The sequence below is a fragment of the Rhinatrema bivittatum genome, chromosome 8 (genome assembly GCF_901001135.1).
Source record: "Rhinatrema bivittatum chromosome 8, aRhiBiv1.1, whole genome shotgun sequence".
Lineage (NCBI taxonomy): Eukaryota > Metazoa > Chordata > Amphibia > Gymnophiona > Rhinatrematidae > Rhinatrema > Rhinatrema bivittatum.
Window position 1 is genome coordinate 86,179,873 of NC_042622.1, and position 26,348 is coordinate 86,206,220.

Consider the following 26,348-nt stretch of genomic DNA (forward strand, 5'->3'; position numbering starts at 1 on the left):
TGATGTCCTCAGCCCGGAGGAGATAGACAACGGTTGGTCTCCAGCGCCTTTATCCACCGGTGACCTTGTTGCAACCGACGGTCCTGCCGATATCGATGGCGTGGGGTCCACTGGTGCAACTCCGAGATCCCGATGCCAAAGCCACCAATGCCAATGGCTTGGATTTCTTCAACCCAAAGAGAATGTCCATCTTGTCAAGTTGAAGTCGACATCCCTTTGGGGTCATCTGGGTGCACAAGCAGCAACCCTGGATGTTATGCGATGCACCCAGGCAGAGGATACAAACCTCATGAGGATTGGTGATCGACATTTTCCTTGGGCACTGGGTGCATCTGCAGAAGCCAAACGTGGCTATGATGGGGCGTAACAAACGGGAAATAGTTTGGAACGATGGTGGCAGGTGTCAATGAAGAACGGGCACCGAGGCACTGCCACCACGGGGGGGGAACGACTGTGAAAGGAAACTTACCCTGTCTGAGGACACTACGGGAAGGTACCGAGAGGGCCCAACGATGGACTTTGGAAAACAGACAGCAAAAAAACGCAAAAAAGTTTTCCACGAGGCAAAAAGCCAAAGTTTTAGGGCTAATCCAACAGTGATGCTGACAGCTCCTTGGAAAAAAAGAGACTGAAGAGGGAGTGAGTCTGGACATGTGGTATACGGCATGCCTAATGTGACTAGTCAAAGTTTCTAGAAACTTTTACATAAGTTTTCCACATTGGGCTCCACCTGATGATGTCACCCATGCGCAAGGACTACCATTCTGCTTATCCTTAGAGAACATACTTGCCACTTAATGCTCCTACATCCTAAAATAAGAGCAGACACACTGCCCCCTGTAGTGCTCTGTTCCATAACCCACCTGTTGGATATGCACACCGGTGCACTGGGCTTACTGGGGCTGGTGGGGGATGGATGTTCCTGTTTCTCTATTGTGAGTCTCACCAGCTCCTGTTTAAAAAATAAAAATGGCGTGAGACTGATGCCCAAAATCCAAACAGACATCCTAACCTCTGTGACCTTTACAACTTAATTCTGCCTCTAACTGGGTCTGTCTGTTCTTTCTTCTAATTCTTTCTTTGCCCGCATAGAGCGGGTGCACAGGAAGGACTGGGCTGGTGCGCTGAGATGCTGGCTCCTAGTGCCTGGGAAACTCCTCTGATTCGAGGACAGCAGTGCTCATATCTGCATGGCCCACGCAGTATAGCTCACTTTGGCAAAAACCACTGAGGTTTAACTAACTTCAAAGAAAACCAAGCAACTGAACACTCTTCAGAACACATGATCAGACATATTAGCAAGCATCTGAAAGAGAGAACCACATGTGCACGTAAACATGCACTTTGTTGGTCTATAATCCACATCATCTGATTCTATAACACTATGTGCGGAAGAGCGCTGTGGGACATCTTTTACAGGGACGACTGTCAGCCTCCTTAACCTGCACCAGAAAATAAAAAGAAGGATTTATTATTAAAGAGTAGCATTGTTATGAACTGGTGTTGCTGTATAGGGTTTGTAGCTCAGGTGAGTAGGCTGGCATTCAAATACCACTTATCACGACAGGCCCCTGTTCTAGGAATGAGGGGAGTGTTTTAAAGGCAATTGAATTAGGAATGTTTATGAAAGATGGACAAATGGACAGCATCTAATGATGAAGCCTTGAAAAGTGGGACATCTGCTTATTAGTTTCAAATGTGCTAATTACACCATTTTTCTGCATATGTACACAGTCACCTCTCTGGCGGGTGCACATCAGGTGGTGCCTGAAGAGATAAGAGCACACGACACACCTACTCACCGTTAAAACATCAATCATGACTCGCATCATGCCAATCAAGCCCTTTTATGGAGATGGGTGCAGGAGTCAGTATAAATGCAAATAAGGTTATCACTGAATGCTACAATCCCAGACTCTACTTCAGTCAGCAACAATCTAACCACGAAGGACCCTGAGCTCTGTCTGCCCAAAAATCTGTACTGTGGCAATGTCTGCTTACAGGGGCAGAAAGGAGTTACATATTTCAAACAGTAAAAGCACACCAGCTCTCCCTCCTCCCAGGCTCAGATAGGACTTACTACTAATACTACTATTTATCATTTATAAAGCACTATTAGATGTATGCAGTGCTGTACAGATACACAAAAGAGACAGTCCTTGATCTATGCAGCTTAAAATCTAGTCAAGATAAACTACTCTGGGAAGTGTAGAGAAGTGGTTAGGATTTAAAAGCAGCCTCCAAAAGGTAAGTTTTTAGGCTGAGTTTGGCCAAAGAAAATACATGATGCACTAATTCAGGAAGTCTGTTCCAGGCATACAGCACAACAGTGCCGCAAACACAGAGTGAGGAGTAGGCGGTGGAGGAGAAAGGCACAGATAAAGAGTGACTTCCTCGATGAATAAAGTTCATGAGGAAGGATGTAGGAAGAGAGGACAGGTAATAAGGAGCTGCAGAGTGAATGCATTTGTAGGCGAGTAAGAGAAGCTTGAACTTGTATGCACGAGCAGATGGGGAGTCAATGCAGTGACTTGAGAAGAGTGGGTACATGGTCATAGCAATGTTGAAGGAAGGTAGGTCATGCAGTGGAGAAAGACGGTTCAGTGGGAAGCCATCAAAGAGCAAGTTGCAGTAGTCTAAGTGGGAGGTAGCATGCTCAGAAAGGATGAGACTGATTTTAGCAATATTATACAAGAAGAAATAACTTGCTTCAGCAGGGTTTGGGATGTGTCTACAGGAGTATAGCCAGGCATTCTCCTGGTTCCCTCAACAATAAGGTTATGGGCCAAGGGAACCGGGAGGATGGCAGTGCCATCCACAGAGACAGAAAAAGAGGGAAGAGGAGAAGTGGGTCTGAGGGGGAAAACAAAGGTTCCATCTTGGCATTGTTAAGTTTAAGGTGGTGGTGGGACATCGAGGCGATAATGAGGACAAATATGGTTGAGATTTACAGCTGGATTCTTGGTGAAATTTCTGGTGTAGAGAGGTAGATCTGGAAGTTGTCTCCATAAAAGTGGCATTGAAAGCTGTGGGAGGAAGTCAGACCACTAAAGGAAGAAGGCCGCCTAGGACAGACCTTTGAGGCACACTGATTGATAACCAAATAGCAATGGAAGAAGAACCACCAGAGGATAGAGTAAAAAGTACAATGGAAGCTGTGGAAATTCAGGATAGAGCAGAGTCCCAAAACCTAATCAAGTACAGCATTTCAAAGAGTAGACATTGATCAATGGTGTCAAAAGCAGCGGACAAATGAAGGAGGATGAGGATCCTGGGATAGAACCTGTAGCATTTGACTGTACGAGGATCCTATGATAGAATCTAAGGCATTTGACTGTACGAGGATCCTATGATAGAATCTAAGGCATTTGACTGTACGAGGATCCTGGGATAGGACCTACAGCATTTGACTGTACAAGGATCCTGAGCCAGGACCTGTAGCATTCGACTGTACAAGGATCCTGGGATAGAACCTGTAGCATTTGACTGTACGAGGATCCTATGATAGAATCTACGGCATTTGACTGTACAAGGATCCTGAGTCAGGACCTGTAGCATTTGACTATACGAGGATCCTGGGATAGAACCTGTAGCATTTGACTATACGAGGATCCTGGGATAGAACCTGTAGCATTTGACTGTACGAGGATCCTATGATAGAACCTGTAGCATTTGACTGTACGAGGATCCTATGATAGAATCTAAGGCATTTGACTGTACAAGGATCCTGGGATAGGACCTACAGCATTTGACTATACGAGGATCCTGAGCCAGGACCTGTAGCATTCGACTGTACAAGGATCCTGGGATAGAACCTGTAGCATTTGACTGTACGAGGATCCTATGATAGAATCTACGGCATTTGACTGTACGAGGATCCTGAGTCAGGACCTGTAGCATTTGACTATATGAGGATCCTGAGTCAGGACCTGAAGCATTTGACTATACGAGGATCCTGGGATAGAACCTGTAGCATTTGACTGTACGAGGAGCCTGGGATAGGACCTACAGCATTTGACTGTACGAAAATCCTGGGATAGGACCTGTAGCATTTGACTGTACGAGGATCCTGAGACAGGACCTGTAGCATTTGACTATACGAGGATCTTGGAATAGGAACTGTAGCATTTGATTGTACGAGGATCCTGGGATAGGACCTGTAGCATTTGAGTCTACAAGGATCTTGGGATAGGACCTGTAGCATTTGACTATATGAGGATCCTGGGATAGGACCTTGGGACAGGACCTGTAGCATTTGAGTGTATGAGGATCCTGGGATATAACCTGTAGCATTTGACTTTAACAAGGATAGTGGGTTCAGGAGCCATGAAGTCAAACCCTCACCTGCAGGCTCCGGAGCTGAAAGCAAGGAATGTGTTCCATAGTGACAGAAGCTTCATACACAAAAATTACAATGTATGCTTCCATATACACCCTGCTATTCCAATACTTGAGGCTTCCCTACGTACAACTCTGCCAGTCACACCCCTCTCCACCTTTGCAATGACATTCATAGTAAAGCCTAAGACATGACAGAAAGATGAAGAGCATCAAAGAATCAACTTCTGCTGAATATGTGGATCAACCTGAACTAGCGGTAGGATGGCACCTTGATGAGAACAATATGTACCCTGCCGATACCTGGCAGGAGCTGGAGCTCCCAATGGAAGGGGAGGGGCTACTCTGGGGATAATTCTGGTACTTTAGGTATAGTAATTTCCAAAACTGATATAATCATTTCTTTCAAGCTATAATTATGAGAGTTTCCCATCCATATTATTAAAGAGTGAAGATCTATTTAGTCTAGGAGACTAGCTTCTCCTTTTCACAGTACTTCTTCCATCTCACCACTTGGTACAAAGGAGCTCTGTGTAGCAGGCAGGGAAGTACTGAAGAGGTGTGCCTGCTGACTCAGTGCACAGACTTGAATACAGGCAGAGGGAAGTGCCATGTCTTTCACTTCCAGATACCAGAGGGGTGAATGTACTGACCCTTGAAATGGGCTCTCTGAGTCTGCAGGAAACCAACTGCGGCCCTTCACAGGGTTTTCCTCACGCTCACCAGCAGTATAGAAACCTAAAGTGAGAAACAAGGAAAAAAAAAAAACACATGGAGACATACCTTCACTCCATCAAGAACACCCTTTATTACTGCCTTCACCGTGGTGACCACCTCTTTATCCTCCGAGTTCACGCCCTCCAGCATCACCTGATCAGACCAGCGAATCAGATTGGCCAGACTCTGGTAGACACGGCTGTAGCAGGAGGAGATGGCAGAGCTGTAGGGGAAGGTGTTGCAAGAAATCATGATTAAATAGGGCTATAAGAGGAGAAACCTTTCTGCAATGTCAGGTGAGATTTCCAGGGTCTCATATGTTTTGGCATACGGAAACTGCATATGGAAATACTGAACTCTGCAAAAGTTACCTGATGCAACAAACTGCTCTCCTCCTGTCCCCAGCCCAGATCGCCTTCTCATGAGCTGCTGGAGAACAGAAAGGAAAAACCTGCGGGAAATGGAATATTCTGCACCATCCCATTGTCACAATGTCCCTGCCCAGTGCAATTACATTTTAAGACCAAGTAACTGAATGTCACCTAATCAGCAGTGCACGGTAAGTGGTAGCTCAGGGTCTCCAGGTAAGCAATTCTGTTTGTACGCATCAGAACATCTCACAGAAGGATTTATTTTTCAAATTTAATTACTCACTTTCCAAACCCATGCTCAAGGCAAGTTAGAAGGAAGGGACTCTCTAAGACAAGGGTAGCCAAATCCAGTCCTCGTGAGCCACAAAAACAGGACTGGTTTCAGGATATCCCCAATGAATATGCATGAAGTAGATTTGCATACAGTAGAGGCAGTGCATGTTAACAATGATTGTCTATTAAAATATGTTTTGTAAACAATGAAAAAATAAAATGTAGATATTTTTTATATATTTTGTGGCAACATTTTGTATATCTCACCCCTGCCCTAAGACATTGGCTAAGCCAATGCCTCTGTCAGTCTCTCGGTTTTACAGAAATTTCTGGCTGTTCTACCAGAGCCTCCTCTCTTTAATGTCCAGTACACCCTGACATGGTAGAGATGAGGATGACATTACGGCAGTTATTCTCGCAGATGCTATCATTATAAAGTACTTCACAACTTTCTTTCTCCTCCTGGGTGCAGAGAATCTTTCAGCCTCCCTGAACACATGGCCCCTTTTCTTGGAGGCCCGAGAAGCATTTCCCTTCAGTTTCTTGTTCTGACTTGAGCCTGGCAGGTTCTGCACAACACGACAACACTCTCTGTGTCTGGAAGGCAAACTTAAAACATCTGCCTGGGGCTCAGGTGTACCTGCCTGGACACGCAGCCACATTCCTTATACTCGGACGAGAGCACACCGAGCATCTGCTGTCACAATGCATGCGCTGTTGGCAAGGGAGACCTGCTCTGAACCAGTCCATGCCCAACAAAGCATGGGTGCACTGAAGAGGCATCAGCGGAGCAGCCTGAGACATGTACGGGAGGTGAAGTCTATGACTGGGGTTACTGCAATCTAAGGAGCTCAGAAAGAGTTATCTGTTTCCCCCTGCCGCCAAACCACTGGTAGTCAGGGCCGTACCACTAGCTACTGACATATGGAGGGAAAACAAGCAGGGGGCGGGCATGAAACCCAGTGCTGAAGGGTGACGGCGGGTTCACTCAGAAGCAGGTGATGGCAGACGGAATCCCAGCTGAGCTCACGCCACTGCACTGTCTCAGGACTCGCTGTGCCACAAACCCAAGTCAGCCAAGCTGAAAACACAGCACCACACACTGCAAAGGGGAAAACACAGTTTGATACCAAAACTATTTTCTTTGTTGTCTGGGATTAGAAACTCATTTATGAAATGTCATGGCGTGCCCCCACACATCCTGCACCCGCCACATGGATGCACTCGAGCTGGCGCAAGTCGGGAGAGAGGGGCAGCGCTGGGCCCCGACCCCAGCTTGCGCTGTCACAAGGAGAATAACTTTCCATTTCATTTATAAACAAATGCCCCAACTCGGTTTACAACATGTGAGCCATTCTCTGGTTGCCTTGTTGCGTCCTGTCCTGAGGCTTTAATGAGCGTAGACATAAGACAAGGACTTGTGGAATTCAAAATCACTGCTTTAAAAAAAACAAAACAAAAAGAAAGTGGGCTGTCAGGAATTCAATAGCGTCTGGAGGAAACTAGATACCAGCTTAGGCAGCTCTCAGTGAAGAGAGTAATACTGATAGCTAAGGCACATGAAACTCTTCCTTCACCCCTTTCCTCACACGCTTTGGATTTCCCATTTTTTTTCAGACTTCCCTTCATTTTCCTTTTTCGCCCCATAGCTCAGTAGATCTCCCATAGCCACAACTTTAGATTTTTTTTTCTCCCTACTACAAACACAAATTTGATGGCTTTAAGAAAGTAAAAGGCTGGCCAGAACCAAGCAAGTTAACCCAGTGCACCTTCCTTTTGCTCTACAGCACCCCCCCTCCTACGCCAGTACTGAGACACCCCCCCACCCAGCTCTATCAGTGCACCTCACTCCTCCCCTGAGGCACTCCTGGCTACCCAAGTATTGAAGCCTCCCTTTCTACATGCACCTCTGCTAGGGCACCCGAGTCCTGCCCTGCAGTTCCCCCTGATATACCAGTACTGAGACCCCCCCACACATGACTCCGCCAAGGCACACAGCTCTCCCCACCTTTGCAAGGACAATCTACAGTGGAGCCTGAGACATGGCAGCCAGACGGACAGAGTAAAAAAAAAAAACCAACCTCTGCTGAATACGTGGATCAACCTGAACCAGCGGCAGGATGGCCTCCAGCACTTTGCTCGCAGATCCTGGCAGCATCTCCAGCACTTTCTTATCGATTGCCATTTTATCCACAATGGTCTTAAAGTACTTCAGGGCACTGACAACATCCTTCTCCTGCTCCTCCAGCCGACTTAAACTCTAAAGAGAAAAGACACGGGCATAAAGAACTCAGTCTATTCCCACTGAAACCCAAAATCAATCAGAGAGTTCCACTGCAGGAAGTTAAGGGACACGAACATGTGCCTATATAGTACAATATTGCAAAGGGTGATTACACTGGGCCTTTCAATAGCATCTGACACAGGGATATAAAATGCAGGAGGAATCTTTTGCAAGCAGCCCAAAGCTTCAAACCTGAAACTCTGGGTACATCAGCCTGAGAATGAGAATTCTGAGCTGTGCAAACTGTCAGGCAGGCAGAGGTGCACTCTGAACTCATAATAAACTAGGCAAATTTAACACCACTTCTAAGTACGAAAACAGCAGACGTGTTCTATTGAACAAGCAAGGACACAAACTCCTGAGCTCCACCATTGGGCCCACATGGATACGGACACCAAGGGGCTCCTTTTGCAATGAAGCTTTAAACTCTGCACTGTGAGTAATCCATGAAGACAGAATGGATGTTTGGATGGGAGGGGCAGTCCCAGCAGTGGAAAGCTGTCAGGAAGGGAGGAACTGGCTGGCTACAAATGCAGGATTGGGAAAGTAAAGTCAGCAGTTTCTGCAGTGCGCTCCCTGAAGAGCTTGTTAGGGGAATGTGCTCGGCACTTAAGCCCTTGTCAAGGACACTCTAGTGGTCTTTAGAGAACACACCCCTTAAATCAGGAGGTCACCGAAGAGCTGGCAACATGCATGCACATGACAGGCCCCCTCAAAAGGTGCTGATCCAATCATCACAGGAAGACTGTGACCCCAGGGCTCCAGATCCAATTAACAAATGCCCCCAAAAAGCCTGTAGTGTGCAGTTCAAATGGAAAGAAACGCAAACTAAACGTCACTGATACCCCTGTAATAATCAGAATGGCAGCAGCACCCTACAGCCAGGCACCGCCCAGATAACTTACTTTGTTCACGGGCTTCTCCACAGTCTTTATGGTCAGCTCTGTCGGTTTCCCTTTCTTTGAGGGTGTCCGCTTTATTTTGGGCGAATGAAACTTGTCTATCAGCTTCATGGTGAATGAGGAGAGGTGGGAGCGCTGGGAGTCTGGAAAACAAAGGCAGGAAACCCATAAGGTGGGTGATAGGATCTACGGCGCCATACTTAGGATTCCTTGCTGTTTGTGATACGCTTTGCTCCATCTCCCTCCAGATATATCCCACGAGTGAGACCGACAGTGCTACTTCTCTGCTGTTTAACTTCCCTCCCCAGTCAGTAACAATAAAGTCTACCTGGGAATGTAGGCAAGGATAGTGTTCAGCCACATGCCTGGCTAGCCACAAGACTAGGGAGTTAAATACTCTCTCAACATGTAAAGATTGAATAAAAGACAGAGGTTTAATGAAATCTTAAATTGCTCCTTATCAAGATTCACCAAACCAGGAGCTTTAGGTGTAGGTACCACGTGCTGGTTTATTTATTTACAGGCCGATACAGTAAGGTTCGCAGGAGGGCAGGCGAGCGCCCCCTCTCCCGGCGCGCGCACACACAGGTCACTCTCCTGTGCGCGTGATTCACTAAAAAAAAAAATATTCAAATTAGGGCCCGTGGTACAAAGAGGCGCTAGGGACACTAGCGCGTCCCTAGCGCCTCTTTTTTGACAGGAGCGACGGCTGTCAGCGAGTTTGACAGCAGACACTCAATTTTGCCGGCGTAGGTTCTCAAACCCGCTGACAGCCACGGGTTCGGAAACAGGACGCCGGCAAAATTGAGCGTCCGGTTTTCAACCCGCAGGCCGAATTTATTTTTTTTAATTATTTTTTACTTTGGGACCTCCGACTTAATATCGCCATGATATTAAGTCGGAGGGTGTACAGAAAAGCAGTTTTTACTGCTTTTCTGTACACTTTCCTGGTGCCGGCAGAAATTAACGCCTATCTTTGGGTAGGCGCTAATTTCTGAAAGTAAAATGTGCGGCTTGGTTGCACATTTTACTATATCGGCCTGTTATTTAGTACACAAAGCCATAATTGGTCAGATCAAGGGTCCGTCAATCCTAGTATCCTGTTTTGAACAGAGGCCAATCCAGGTCACAAGTACCTAGCAGGAACCCAAATAGACAGATCCCATGCTGCTAACGTACTGGCTTTCTCTAAGTCTGCCTGGTTAATAACGGTTTATGGACTTTTCCTTCAAAAACTTGTCCAAACTTTTTTTTAAACCCAGTTACATTAGATGCCTTTACCACATCTGCCAGCTGTGAGTTCCAGAGCATAATTGTGCATTCAGTGAAAAAATATTTTCTCTGATTTGTTTTGAATGTCCTACTTAGTAACTTCAAGGAGTGTCCCCTAGTCTTTTTAGTTTTTGAAAGAGCAAACAACTGATTTGCATTCACCTCACTTCACTCATGATTTTATAAGCCTCTGTCATATTTCCCCAAGTCGTCTCTTCTCTAAGCTGAAAAGCCCTAACCTCTTTAGCTTTTCCTAATAGTAACTTATCACTTGCCCACCAAGAAAGTGTTCTAGACAAGTTGCACTACATCATGAGAGAGTATAATTTTATTATATATTGTTATTGTATTATTTTGTTGTATTGCAGCATATTGCCACATTTTTTATCCTTTTTATGGAAGCTGCTTTGATTTTACAAAGGCAGGATATTATATGAGATAAATATAACAAAAATATTCATTGATAAAAAGAAAATAAAATATACAACACAGACAAACCTAAAGCACCTTCTGAACCTGTGTTGGCAGTAAGCAGTATCAAGTGGTGGACCACAGTAGATGAGTCTGCAGACAAATTCAAGTCTGTTTCTTTACCGGCTAATGGGCCGATACAGTAAGGAGCGGTACGAAGAGCTGCGTTAGTTCCTGGCGCACCCGCGTTTGCCGCACGCACAGTCCGGCTCACCTACCGCTCTATACTGTATTTAAATAGCTTGCAAATGCAAACCGCGTCCAAGAAGCATCTGAGAAGGGTTAGGCCCGCGCAATCCATTTTACTGTATAGAGCGCTATTCAGCGCCTATACAGTAACCTGGGTGCGCTGGTACCTGTCATTTCAAATGACATTTGAAATGACAGGTACCAGGAAGTGGACGGTTCTCCTACGCTCGGGATGGCCAGTCCTCTCTACCCTCCTCCCGAAGCAACAAAAGCGAAAAAGGAGAAAAGCGACATGTGAAGTGTAACTTACTTTCTTGCAGCCCTCCTCCGGAGACGCACAGCGGCTCCCCTGCCTCCCGGGGACAGCCGGCGGCGAAAGTGGCCCCGCCGGCAAAGATGGCTGCTTGCACGGGCCCTCTGACACGATCGCTCCAGCTGCGGCCACTTCTCCTGCGTGCATTCAGCCTGTGCGTGCAATTTGGCCGTAGTGACGTCACGCCTTGAGCGGCCAAATTGCACGCACAGGCTGAATGCACGCAGGAGAAGTGGCCGCAGCTGGAGCGATCGTGTCAGAGGGCCCGTGCAGGCAGCCATCTTCGCCGGTGGGGCCGCTTTCGCCGCCGGCACCGGAAGCAAGGTGGAAAATCCCTTGCTCCTGTCAATCTAATGTAAGGGATCAAGGAGATCAGGAAGGTCAGAGGATGGGTGGGGGGTGCTGCGATCTTGTAAATTCTCATGGGTGGGTGGGAGGGAAGAGAGGGGGCAGCTTGACTGTGCAATTTTAAGAACACCAGAACGGGAGGGGGGGGGGGGGCTTGGTTATATTTTAACGATTTGGAGGTTGTGGAGGGCATGGCCGCCGGCTGTCTTTTCGCCGCCGGCTGTCCCCGGGAGGCAGGGGAGCCGCGGTGCAAGAAAGTAAGTTACACTTCACATGTCGCTTTTCTCCTTTTTCGCTTTCGTTGCTTTGGGAAAAGGGTAGAGAGGACTGGGCTGCCCCTTTTTCGCTCACCGGCCAGGGCAGGTGAGCGGGGGCTGGGGGAAAGTTTGCCACCTACCCTTACCCCTGCCTCTAACGCAGGGGTAAGGGTAGGCGGTAAATTAGCAGGTTAAACGTGCGGCTAAACTGCAGGTTAAAAAGGCGATAATCAGGGCGCGCGTTACTGAATGGGGGGGGAATAGCTAATCCGATCGTTTACATCTCATATACATGCCGCGGGCGGAAGGGGTTACTCGTTGATTTAAAGAGGCGGTAAGAATGGGTTAAAGGGGATAGTGGATCGCGGGTTGGGCTAACGCGGCCAAATTGTGAGTAAAAGGCGGGTTAGAAACAGGGCAACCGCGGCCGCACTTTACTGTATTGACCTGTAAGACAGGTACGTTTCCCCGATTCTGGATTACGATGAAGATACTAAACAGAGCACTGTTGCAGTAACCGATGAAACAAGCTCATAGCCAGGTCTCTTGCCTGCCACTGTAACCTAGTGCTTTGTGTATGGAAGCAGGAATTACATGAGACTGCTGTATTCCCCATCTCCATAACTCTTACTCTATGACCTTGAGCAAGTCACTTTAGATCTCAGGGTCTCACAATTTCCCAGGAAGGCAGACTAGTTTTATCAGCGTAATGCCCTAGTCACTATTAAATGTAAATCCCCACTCTGTGCCCCAGTTCCCTCACACTGACACTTGGCACACAAAAGGAGCATCAGCTCCTACCGCAACACAGGGCCAGCTGACTCCTGGGCTTAGCCACAACTTACACGAAGGTTTCACCTCATGCAGGTTCCAGTTTCTGGGCACCAGGGCAGGCCACAAGAGATTTCAAGGATTTTCAGCTATTCAGAAATTAAATAATAAAGAACACTAATCTCCTGCAGAGAAGAAAAACCAAGAATGTAGCAAGAAATCCTTTCTAAATCTGCTTTCAGCCAGGCCCGGAGCTCGCAGACTCACTTTACTTCTGGTGCTGGATAACGCTGGTTTGTGATGCTCAGGTAAAACACTGAGTGAAGCAAGCTCCCCGTGCCTGCTTCTGTATACTTCGGTCCTTACTCCTCACTTCTAGAATTGACTCCGCGACCCCATTCTTCTGACATGCCAAATTCATCTGATAAGCTGGTCATGAAATTTATTAAGTTAGTCCAATAGAAAGGTGTCTCCTTATATTATTTTGTTCATTGACAATATCTTATTCACTTCAACAATTCTGGTTTTGCTGAAGACTCCTGACATACTGTTGTCGACCATCTGTTAGCACTACATCCTCCTCTCCATACTGCTGTCTACCACCTGTGTGGTAATAAGTACCCAAACAAATCAGATATCATTAAAATCACTTGATCTTGTGGTATAGGATGATCCATAGCATGTTCTACCTGGACATCAGAGTACAACTAGGGAAAGAAAAAATCTTACCCACCTTTAATTCCAATTTTCTTTTTACAACACATAGAGGACAACTGTGATACTACAGGTGGCCTGCAACTAGTAGTCCTGGAGGAATTCTGCACTACTGCGGAGTGCAGAATCCCCCCCCCCCCCCCACCAGAACTGCCATTTTCTGCACAGAATTGCTAAATTCTGTGCAGAAAATAGCAGAGGAGACCTCAGCATGCCACGAACAGAGCTCGCAAAGACGAAGGCCTGCATGTGCCACGGGACGCATTCTGCTCGCCGTGAAGATAAAGGCCCCAGTGAGAGAGAATGTGTGTGCATGTGTGAGAGGAGAGGGGGAGGGGTGTGAGAAGGGGAGGGGGAGAGAGGAGGGGAGGGGGAGAGCAGGGAGAGGGGTGTGAAGAGATGGTGAGAGAGAGCATGGAAGGTAAGAGAGTGGGGGGGGGATGCTTGAGTGTGGGTTTCAGAGAGAGGGAGCCTATATGAGGAGATTGTGAAGGAGTGTGTATGTGTGTGAGAGATTGGGAGTTCGTGTGTATGAAAAAAAGGATTGTGTGTATGTAAGGGTGCCAGCCTGTGTGAAGGGATTGTGTATGTGTGAGATAGAGCCTGGTGAAGGGGTGTGTGAGACAGACACAGGTAGCCTCTGTGAGGATGTATGTGTGAGAGAGAGAAAGGGAGCTTGTGTGGGTGTGTATGCAAGAGAGAGGGAGCCTGTATGAGGGTGTGTGTATGTGTACTAGAGAGAGGGAGCATGTGTGTGACAGAGGGAGGGACAGAGGGAGTGTGTATGAGGAGCATTACTGAGAATGGGGTCAAACTCTGGGACAGGTGGAGGAGTTGGGGCTTGAGAGGGCAAAGTGGCCAGAGGAGTAGGGAGAGTGAGTGGAAGGGAAACTCCTACAGTGAATTTCTAGGGAAATTCTTCTCAAAATATTTAAAATTCTGCATCTTTAAGTAATAACTTTTTCTTTATTAATTTAAAATATAATTACTTAAAGACTGTCATGTAAATTGTGTTATTTAGACCAATATAAAGTTTGCAGAATTTTACATTTTTGTGTGCAGAATTTTACATTTTTTTTGTCAGAATTCCCCCAGGAGTAAACTAGGTTTTCCATCCTGCCACAGAGTGATACTTTCAGAAGATGCTCAGTAAAGATTAAATAAATTGAAAAGACCACCATTAGCATGTAAAAGTGCCTTTGTCCCAAAGGTATTGGTGAGCTAAACCTCAATTAAAAATGGAAACCCTGGTAATATGTTTTTCTGTCTAGCTAATGGCAGATGAAATGGGGAATGCAAACCTAGGCTGCAGTAACTACACTGGCTCCGTTTCCAACACCTTCATAAAGCGATCCACAGCCAGGATGGAGAACCTGGCTTTTAATCTCGGTGGCTTAATCTCCCAAAAGGTACACAGAGACAGGGGCAAGAAGAAGTGGATTCGTGCAAGCTGACACTGTATCGGCCTGACAAGCTGGAAATGTGGGCTGACAAATCAGATGAAACTGACCCTGCTCTAACTACACCCCATCCAGCAAAGACTGAGAACAGCAGCTCGCGACACGGAAAGTCAACGTGAAACAAATACAGAGAAGGAAATGTTAGAAGTGAAAGGGGAAGGGAGGGGGGTGGGGGAGCGGGGCCCATTCGTGTGGGAGAGAGCTTGAACACGTCACTGACAAAGGCAAGCACGTCTTCTACCTGCCCCCTGACTCAGGGCTGCTGGAAAACCCCAGCGAGGCTGCACAAAAAAAAGGGGCTCTGTGTGGGCAGGAGGGGATTTTTTTTCTGTTTGAGGTTTCTGACTGACTGCACAGCGAGAGCAGGCGCCGACTACTTCCCTACCTGACGGCCTGTACCACCTATGAGGCGAGGGACATATCCTCAGAGCGATGCGAGGTGCATGAGCAGGGAAGGAGGCGCAGTATAATCACAGAACCCAGAGCAAGCACGCGACAAAAGGATCCATCAACAGCCCTGGGTCACCTCTGGCAGCAGCGAGTACTCGGGTAATGGGTGCCAGGAGAACATAAGAATATAAGAAAATGCCATGCTGGGTCAGACCAAGGGTCCATCAAGCCCAGCATCCTGTCTCCAACAGTGGCCAATCCAGGCCACAAGAACCTGGCAAGTACCCAAAAACTAAGTCTATGCCATGTTACCATTGCTAATGGCAGTGGCTATTCTCTAAGGGCCTGATTTTAAAAAGCATTTACTCGAGTAAAAACCAGGTTTACTGGAGTAAATTCACTTTACTTGAGTAAGTGGGTTTTTGAAAATTGCTACAATTTATGCCATTGACTTGTCTATAGGATTTATTCACATAAGTGCAATTTACTTGAGTAAATGGCTTTTGAAAATTGCTACAATAGTAGCTACATTTACGCATGTAACTCCTTTTGAAAATTACCCCCTAAGTGAACTTAATAGCAGGTAATGGACTTCTCCTCCAAGAACTTATCCAATCCTTTTTTAAACACAGCTATACTAACTGCACTAACCACATCCTCTGGCAACAAATTCCAGAGTTTAATTGTGCGTTGAGTAAAAAAGAACTTTCTCCAATTAGTTTTAAATGTGCCCCATGCTAACTTCATGGAGTGCCCCCTAGTCTTTCTACTATCCGAAAGAGTAAATAACCGATTCACATCTACCCGTTCTAGACCTCTCAGGAGCAGGAATAAAAGCGAGCATCTGCTAACTGCGGCCATCAATAGACTAACTCGGCAAATGAGTCACTTCGGGACAAGATTAACTTTAAATATCACACGGCACCCAACTGTTTTCCCAAACTTTCACGCCCTAGCAGCTGGCCTCCTGGATCCAACTCAGATAAAGAAAACAGAAGCAAAGCATTCCTCCACGTCATTGGAAGAAAAAGTCCAGCAAAGATGGATTTGTCCGATTCTGAAAAAACTGAGCTCTGTGCATATGGAGCAACAGTGGAGTGGAACAGGGGAGTGGAAATCCGAATGAACTGTATTCAATGGGGGGGGGGGAAAGGCTGATGTGCACGGAGCAGGAGAGGGACCTTGGGGTGATAGTGTCTAATGATATGAAGTCTGCGAAACAATGCGACAAGGCTATAGCAAAAGCCAGAAGAATGCTGGGCTGCATAGAGAGAGGAATATCGAGTAAGAAAAGGGAAGTGATTATTCCCTTGTACAGGTCCTTGGTGAGGCCTCACCTGGAGTACTGTGTTCAGTTCTGGAGACCATATCTAAAAAAAGACAAGATGGAAGCGGTACAGAGAAGGGCGACCAGGAAGGTGGAGGATCTTCATCGGATGACGTACGAGGAGAGATTGAAGAATCTAAATATGTACACCCTGGAGGAAAGGAGGAGCAGAGGCGATATGATACAGACTTTCAGATACTTGAAAGGTTTTAATGATCCAAAGACAACGACAAACCTTTTCCGAGGGAAAAAATCAGCAGAACCAGGGGTCACGATTTGAAGCTCCAGGGAGGAAGATTCAGAACCAATGTCAGGAAGTATTTCTTCACGGAGAGGGTGGTGGATGCCTGGAATGCCCTTCCGGAGGATGTGGTGAAGACCAGAACTGTGAAGGACTTCAAAGGGGCGTGGGATAAACACTGTGGATCCATAAAGTCAAAAGGCCGCCAATGAAGAGTGGGTGACTCGCCAGAATGATGGCTACTGCCTGGAGACAACACCCTTAATTCAATAAACGTACACATGCTTACTGTGACTCCAACATCGTTCTAGCTTCAACAGCAAGAGGAAATGTGGAATAAAGGATTTGCACTCACAAAGAGGGGAGTAGCTGGCTTGTTACGGCGGTTACTACCCCAAACCAAATAAGCCTGATACTTCAATTTCAATGCATATACAGCATAGTTCTCTGCTTCAACGGCAGGGGAGAAGAAAAACTGATACTACACACATCCAGCAGAGCTCTCTGCTTCAACGGCAGGGGAGAAGAAAAAAGGGTTCACACTCACAAAGCGGGGAGTAGCTGGCTTGTTACGGCGGTTACTACCCCAAACCAAATGTGCCTGATACTTCACTTTCGATGCATATCCAGCATGGCTCTCTGCTTCAACAGCATGGGAGAAGAAAAAACTGATACTCAAGCATATCCAGCATAGCTCCCTGCTTCAACGGCAGGGGAGAAGAAAAACAACCAATAAGGGCTGTATAACATAGTCTGGGTAAAACAAATAAGCATGGGTGTAGCTTGCTTATTGCGGCGGTTACTACCCCTACTACCCCTAACTAATCAAGCTAGATATTTCACTTGGATGCAGCTCCATCACTGCTCTCTACATTAATGGTGGGGGTAGAAGGGAAATAGAACCAAGAGCTAAGAGAAACAGATAAGTATGAGAGAAAAAATGTGTGTAGCTTGCTGGGCAGACTGGATGGGCCGTTTGGTCTTCTTCTGCCGTCATTTCTATGTTTCTATGTTTCTATAACAGTTACAAGCCTGAACGCCTTGCTGGGCAGACTGGATGGACCTCATTTCGGGCTTTTTCTGCCATCATTTTCTATTTTACTATGGCGTTTGGAATAAGATGAATTGGGGTTTCCCAGTGAACCCGGGGGTGCGCCACCACACTACTCAATGTCATAAAAACCTCATGCAGGCAGGCAGGCACCTCCCAGGAGAATTGGCTGAATAAAACATTTGTTTTACATTATATTCCCAGAAACAAACTGAGGGTGATATTCAAAGGCTTTGCCTGAGTAATTTTGGGAGTTACCTGGACCAATCTTTGCTTTCCAAGATTTCCCACTCTCCTCCGCCCACCGCTCAGTGCATAAACGTTGCCTGAACAAAATGTACCTGCATAAGAAGAGGCAGGGGAGGGAGACGTTCTGGAAACACAGCAAAACTTTAGCCGGACAGTGGTGATGGTCAGAGCCTTCAGGTTAAGTCTGGTCAGAAAAACATCAGCCCTAAAGTTACCTGGATAACTTTCTCCATTCAGTGACAGACATTTTCAAGGGTTAATGCCAATGAATATCTCCAGCATAATGTTTGAATCCTCTACAGGAGGATATAGTTTAATACCAATATTTTTGTCACCCACTTCTGCCACGAGATACCCGCTCTGTGTCTTGCCCGTAAGGTGCTGGGGACAGGACGAGAGGACCTCAGTTATAATGGAGGAAATTGCAGCAGTGAACTGGAAGAGCAGCATGCTTTTAAACCTAAGATACAAGCTCATGCAGCCATGTACACTACATGTAAGTTGTACACACCAACAAGCCACCCAGAACGCACCCTGGAAGGCCACCTCCACAGTCACGCTCAACAGGTAAAAGGAAGCAAAGGAGCAACTGCTACAATCAAGTCTGTCAAACGTAGCCCACAAAGTCCATCCAGACCATGCAGTGCTGCCGTTTCCCCTCTCAACTCTGTCACCAGAGCCTCAGGAACTTTATGGGAAGGAGAGTAAGAACAGGACATTCCAGGCTCGCCAAGGAAAAGCAGCCCACCTACCCCACCCGGGCACTGCTGGCGCACTCCTGCCATGTCCTGCCCAACCCAGGAGTAGGAAAGGGCGGAGCTGAGGCCAGTGGTGTGTGAAGTGACTGCATGCCGCTAGCATCTAACTGGACCAGGAGCAACGCCAAAACTGCCAAGCACTTGCAGCTCAATTCTGAAAAAGCTGCTGAGCAGCAAAGATAACTAGCTAATTTTAACTCATTATCTTTAGAAGAATTTCCAGCAGAACCGAAGCAGCTACGTTTTCAGCTGGCAATTCCCTTAAATCTAGCCAGACAAAATTGGATTTAAGCCTATGTGTTTGACTGGAGTTGAACAGCTCCACTTAGCCAGTTAGCGCTGAATATCGGCAGCCTGGTGAATTTAGGAGGTTAAACTTTGCTGTCCAGCTGGGAACATTTTTAAAAGCAGGTTGGTTTTTTTTTAATATATTAACCAGCTAACTCCCCAAGTTAACCAGTCACACCCTTTGAGAACTGATCCATTGGTTTGCACACCACCAGCTGTGTGCACTCTCGTTTGGTAGCACCAATCAACAACCCACGGATTCCTGATAAGGTCAGGGGCAGGACGAATGTGGTATGATGCTTACGAGCTTAGTTTTATTGTGCAATGAGAGTTTAAAAGGAGCTTTTCAGTAGAAATTTAAACAAGCGTGACCACGCAGACGGCAAAGAAGCACTCATCTTCATTTTACAGCTCAATACTGTAAAACTTGAGACATGTTCACAATGTATCACTGCCCTCGCTCACACTAGATTTTTTATTTTTTTATTTAAAAAGATGTGTTAACCACACCCTCCAATGTTTGGTGCAGTTTACAAAGGAACAAGCATAATAACATTTATAAAACAAAGTCATAAAATCATACAAATAAAACAAATCAAGACAATCAAAATATAAAAAATGGCCTAGGCAGACATAATTAAAACTTATGATTCACAAGCCCAGCCTTGCTCACTCACTATAGCATATGCCCACACTCACTCGCATGCTAAAACGTGTGCCTACACTGAAGGATTCTGACACCAGCCTATGGGTGACTCAGACTCATGACAGAGTGAACTTTTGTCTTCCCACCAGCAAATTATCAGTATATTTTCCTCTGGTTTGCTCTATGACTCTCACTTACTCTCAGAAGCCATGTTGGTTCCTACCTTGTCTTGTATATACACACCGAGATCTTGCCTGCTTTCTTTGTCAGAACTTGGTCTTATACTACACTAGTGTGTGCCTATGTGCTTCCAGTCTTCCTGGATCTCAAGGTGCCATGGTGTCTCCTTCTGACTCTCAAGTGGACCTTACTAGTGATTCCGTTTAGCCGGATTTGTCTTCGTTGCTACATTCACTGTGTCTGGTATCCCACTATGGCAGTGTGCAGCCAAAGGCCTGGTGTCTGGCAGCACCTGAGGGTGCAATCCAAGGGGAAGATGGCAGAAAACCATATCTTCCTTGTTCCAGTAACTTTCCTTACCCTGACCTTGGACTCTGGCCCACTCACTATCTTGACGGTCCCTCTATTCGATACGAATCATCATACATGTTCTCTCACCCACTGTGACACATGCCATGTGTACGGCCCACTTTCATCTCATTCTTTGCAGTTACTGCCCTCAACAGAAGGCATGGGTTGGTGTGGGGGAGAGATAAGTAACCTGCACAATAAGGCAGTTACCACCCAAGCAACTTGCTGGGCAGACTGAATGGTCCTTTTGGATTTTCATCTACTGTCATTTACTTTCAGGCAGATACAGTAAAGTTCGCGGGAGAGGCACACGCATAGGCCAGTGTCCTGTGCGCGCGATTCAGTAAACCAAAATATTTAAATTAGGGCCGGTGGTAAAAAGAGGCGCTAGGGACACTAGCACGTCCCTAGCGCCTCTTTTTGGACAGAAGCAGCGGCTGTCAGCGGGTTTGACAGCCGACGCTCAATTTTGCCGGTGTCAGTTCTCGAGCCCGCTGACAGCCACGGGTTCGGAAATCAGATGCCGGCAAAATTGAGTGTCCGGTTTTCAACCCGCGAGCTGATTTTTAATTTTTTTTTTACTTTTTTTTAACTTTTGGGACCTCCGACTTAATATCGCCATGATATTAAGTCGGAGCACACTGGAGCGCACTGTACTGTATCGGAGTGTTTGTAACCATGTTTTTCATGGCAAATTTAAAAGGTGATAGTAACTGATATTCTACATTTGAACGCCTTTTCTTGACCTTTTGAGGTCTTTCTGAGACAAATTTGTTTCATTTTTCTATGTTAAAACCAAGTAAAGAGATGGTCAACTAATCCAATCAACTGCACAGGCAACAAGGTCATTAAGGAGGCTGGCAGGTATGCCCTTTTATTTGACCGTGTTTCTCAGCCCTGTTCTGGAGACACACCTCACCTGAGCCTGCATGAATAAGGATGAGACAGATTTGCATACACTGGGTCTCCAATATATGCAAACTCTGCCTTATTCATTACCGATACCCTGAAATCCACACCGGTGAGGGAACCACTAGCACTGCTCTTTCCTCAGATGCTCTTGGGTTTATTGCATTACTTTAATGGCCACTTCACTAGCACTCTGAAAAAGGACAATAAACAATAAAAATAATAGTTATTAAAAATAGGGGCCCGCATGAAAGTTTCTACCATCTGAAAAAGAGACTTAGAAACATGATGACGGAAAAACGACTAAGGAGCCTAACTGGTCAGCCCAACCACACAACTACTCGGCTCTACAATCCCTACCACTCCCTCAAAGATCCCCTTGCACATGTCCCATGTGCAGAGACAGATCATCTCTGTGTTGGAAAAGAAAGGGTGGGAGGGGAGAAGCAGACAGCCATTCCTTGCTTGATGGTTAAGGATTTCTCCACTGCTAAAGCAGAGCACAAGCATGAATAAAACATGTGTAATTAAATGAAACCAATCTGGAGGAGAGAGTTAATTAACCAAGAGTCAAGGTTTTCAGTCATTTCTGCTTAGGAACTTCGCCTTCCAGCCAGCTGCAAATTACAAACCAGATCGGTTCCCCACCCTCTAGGATCAGAATCTAAACTCAAAGCGTGAGGATCCCTGGCTGGAGAGGAGCAAATCTCCTCCAAAAATATGGTTGCAAACCTAACATCAGTAGTACTTCCAAGAAGGCTGGGATAACCTGCACAGAGCGGCCACAGCTTCAACCCTAACATCAAGAAGCACAGATGTCTGGACAACTGCCTCACTGGTTTCAGTGGCTGTTTGGATTATTAACAGTTTGGTGGTAAAAACATGGAAGGAGGCTTGGGTTAAGAATGGGACTAGTAAGAGTCAATGAGTAAAAAAACAAATTCTAAAAGAGCCTACCAGCATTGGCAGTGGAGGCCTGCACTGTAACGGAATTTAAACATACCTGGGACCGGTACAGGGAATTTATATACTCATCGACCCAAAATGGTAGAGAACCAGAGAGGAAGACAAATGGGCAGATGCAGTGGGCTGTTATCTATGTTGCTATGCTACCAACTACCCCTTCCCTAAGTCCATTCTGCTAAAGACTTGATGAAGCAGTTAATTAGCACACAAAGGGGCAGTTTTGAGCAGGATGGGTAGTTTGAAGGTCTTTGCACCTGTTTTAACTGGAGGGAGGAACTATACTGGAAAATTTGTACAGAGATTTGAGAATCACATCCCCAAGCATATTTTCTCTCTTCTGACCTTCCCACTGCCGTCAGGAATGCTCCTTTTGCTTGTTGCTAAATCTAGTTGCTGGAAAAGAAATGCAGGACTAAGGATCATAATATGAAACTTCATGAAACCGATCTGATACGGTTCTAACCATGAAGGTCGGTATAGAAAAGAGTTAAATAAATAAATAAATGGGGGGGGGGGGGGGGCGACTCAGAACCAACATCAGGAAATATTTCTTCACAGAGAGATTGGTGGATGCATGTAATGCCCTCTAGAAAGACGTGGTGAAGATAAGAACAGTGATGGAATTCAAAAGGGCCTGGGATAATCACCCCAGAACCCTACAGGTTAGAAAAGGGAAATTAAAAAATGGGGTAACCTATGTTAGCTTTATGTTTAACACTTCTGCATGGGGTAACCTGCATGAAGCGACAATTATTACCCTCAACAGAAGGCATGGGGGTGACTTGCCTGGAGTGGCAGTTACTACCCTCAACAGAAAGCATGGAGGTAATCTGCACAGAGCAGTAGTTACTACCAAAAGCAACTTACTGGGCAGACTGTATGGACCATTTGGTCTTTATCTGCCATCATTTACTACGTTATTAGCTGTAAAACTTCGCAGCTACATTTAAGCTGCTGAGGGGAGAGTAATATTCAGCTGCAGAGATTTACCCGGCTACATCCCTTTCAAACTTGTCCTGATAATGGTTGGAGAGAAAAATGTGTCTGCTGTACCGCCATAGTGACAGCATCAGAAATCACAACTGCTGTCTTTCACGTCAGGAGCTGATGCAATAAAGTGCACCCAGCCTAGCACACAGGTTTACATGCGGTTGGTCGCGCATTTTGGACGAAATGACTCGACTAACACTCAATGCAATAAGGAGATCAGCATGTCCAAAACATGCGTCCAAACAAATACATAGCCAATAGCGCCCATCGCATGTAAATTCCATGTAGTGCCCAAAGCACACTTTTAACACAGCAAATTTAACTCCAGTCCCCGAGGTGGCGAAAAGTCAATCCACGAGTCAAGGGCTCATGAGAAATTTAGAAATATGGTCCTCTTTGGTTCCTCCTACTTAGAATTGTTGTGACACTTAAATTTATTACTTGTGATGTTGAAAAGTAAATATGTATTGGCTTGTTTAAAAAAAAAAAAAAAAAAAATCATCTTCTGGATGCATAATTTAGACGCCCAGAGCAAGGAGTGCTTAAGGTATAGGCATCTTCAGCAACTTCAGCAAACTCGGCCAGAAGAAGCGGGATAAAAATGGCGCTCGTATTGCGTGCCCGTTGCAATTGTGGCTGCCCGATGCATTTGAGCACTAGGGATGCACAATTCTCCCCTAGCGTCCTTTTTTTTTTTTCTATAGCCCTTTATTTAAATACTGCATTGGGCATCCAGGAGATGTGGCTGCGTGTGCGTTACGAGCACCTGTTTTCAACACGTGTCTTATTTCATTGGCCTCCAGGTGTGAACACACTTACAAATAAAGGTCTTAAATAAAGTACTTTACGGGGTGGGGGGTGGTTTAGAACAGATTTAGAATCCTGCCTCCGGCATGTCTGAGAGCAGTGTGGTTCAAAGAAGTAGATCTTTTTGCAAGTTCAATAATTTTATTAGCTCTGAAGGACCTATAATCACAAATACATAATAAGTCAAGGCTCTGGCAGAGGATGCACTCACTCAATTGAAGATGGACTTACACACACAGTATGCCACCAAAACAGCAAAAGTTTATAGCCCTTGCAATTACTTAAATACTTTGGCATAGGATGCGATGTACATTTTTTAAATTAAAATGAGCCTATTAAGTCTTGATCTGTTAAATCTCAGGTGCCTTCCCTAGTCTTCCCCCATATCAGGGGAGGGCACTGCAGCCAACATCGAGAATTGTCTAAACATGAGATTCCGGACCAGGAAACTCTGCCTGGAGTCTCCAGATGTCACACATGCTCAGATTAAAATACTTTTCCGATCAGAAACACATTTGGGCCTATCCAAAATTGGCTGGGTGTCTGCTTTCAATGCAATGACTGTCATGAGGCAGGTTCAGACCCAGCCCTAAGAACATCTGGCTCCTGGCACTATTTACCTGTTGCTATGGATACAGACTAGTGATGTCACCAATACAACCACTGCAAACTGCATTGTTTGAAACTCTGCTAGAGAACTGGTGTCTAACAGCAGGCTACTATGTGCTTCTTGTCTTTCAATTATAGCATGGTAAAAATTAATCTTTCAGCACTGCTTTATGTTGAAACATTAAAGTTTGGCCACTGGTACTTTGAAATAAACACACAGCTGTAGAGGATGCTGTAGTGCACCTTACTCCTGCACTGCAGCATCCTCTACAAACTCAACAGCGAGACCTCCACACACAGCTCTGTCAATGCGTCTCATTCAGTACTGAGATCCCCCACTCCCCGAAAGCTCTACCAATTTTACCTCAGAGCTGCCCAGCAACACAGCCTGCTACTCCAGTGCTATATAAGAACATACGGAATGCCATGCTGGGTCAGACCAAAATCCATCGAGCCCAGCATCCTATCCAATAGTGGCCAGTCCAGGTCACAAGTACCTGGCAGATTTCATAGAGTAAATCTGTTTCTGGCTACTCACTCCCAGAGATAGAAATGGCTTTACTTAGTCTACCTGGCTAATAAGATTTTATGAACTTTTCCTTCAGGAACTTGTCCAAACCCCTTTTAAACTCCGCCATAGTCATTTGCTTTGATCATGTCCTCTGGCAACAGATTCCACAGCTTGATTGTGCACTGAGTGAAAATGCAAAACTTTTCGGCAGGTTTATGAGTAAAAAGGCACAATTCTGTGATAAAAGCAAGTTTGTTTACCATAAACAGTGTTTTCCATAGGCAGCAGGATGATTTAACTATTACATGTGGGTGATGTCTTCTAGTGGCATCGAGCAGACTCGTTTCTCCAAGACAGTAGAATTTTGAGCTCTATTGAACATGCACGGGAATTCTCACGTAAGCATTGCCTCGTGATCCTCCTTAGTCAGTACCAGAGCTAAGTCTAATCTACATAGTCAACTCTCCAGGGAGGTAGATGGGAATTCCATGGTTAATTCATCTATCTATAGAAAACACTGTTTATGGTAAGCAAATTTGCTTTTTTCTGTCAATAAGCAGGCTGAATTAGCCTTTACATGTGTGGAGCCCCAAGCTGAGAGTTGCAGCAGAGCATTTATTCAGTAAGCAATTTGGTCTCCCACTATGGAGAGCAGACTATAATGAAGACAGGTTCTGCAAAATGACCTATCTGAATTTACTGTCAGTCCCTGAGAAGTTATCCAGACAGTAGTGGTACGTGAAGGTATGAACCGAAGACCAAGTTGCAGCTTTGCAGATGTCCTCAATGGGCACTTTATGAAGATGAACAACAGAGGAGGTCATAGCTCTTACTTAATGAGCCTTAAGAGTTTGTGAGCTGTAATCCTGCTAAACTGCAGCAGTGATGAATGCACTCAGCCATCTAATTACATAACTTTTGCTTAGTGACCGCAGTTCTGGTTGTAGGAAACAAAAAGGTGATTATTTGATGATGTGATTGAGTCCTTCTTTTGAGGTATGCCAAGGCCCAAGTGCAGTTCAAAGTATGAAGGGTTTTTTCACTTTCATGATTGATTGATTGATTGATGAGGAAAGCAGAAACTGCCTTCGGAAGAAACTTGAGGAAGAGTTCTGAGAACCACTCAGTTGTGAAAAAATTGCAGATATGGTGGATAGTGAACAAGTACCTGGAGTTTGCTGACTCTTCTAGCAGAAGTGATCACAACTAGAAAAATCACCTTCCAAGTCAAAACTTTTAATGAAGTTGATTCCAGAAGCTCAAACGGAAGCTTCATTAACTGGGAAAGAACAATATTGAGATCCCTCGGTATGGGAGAGTTTTGAACCGGGGGTCTGATGTGCAAAAGTCCTTTCATGAATCTAGATATTAGTGGATGAGCGGATATGGGCTTAC

At 45.7% G+C, this 26,348-nt stretch overlaps 1 protein-coding gene across 3 annotated transcripts in view; it reads right to left on the reverse strand.

The window, feature by feature from the left end:
* RAPGEF1 (Rap guanine nucleotide exchange factor 1) overlaps positions 1-26,348 on the reverse strand; it is a 193,428-nt gene that overhangs the window by 119,778 nt on the left and 47,302 nt on the right. For all 3 annotated transcript variants that reach the window (XM_029611075.1, XM_029611077.1, XM_029611076.1), the window contains exons 2-5: positions 8,889-9,028; positions 7,781-7,959; positions 5,122-5,278; positions 864-952 (exon numbers count right to left, since the gene is read on the reverse strand). In XM_029611075.1, the coding sequence (XP_029466935.1) occupies positions 864-952; positions 5,122-5,278; positions 7,781-7,959; positions 8,889-9,028 (565 nt within the window). The remainder of the gene's footprint in view (positions 1-863; positions 953-5,121; positions 5,279-7,780; positions 7,960-8,888; positions 9,029-26,348) is intronic.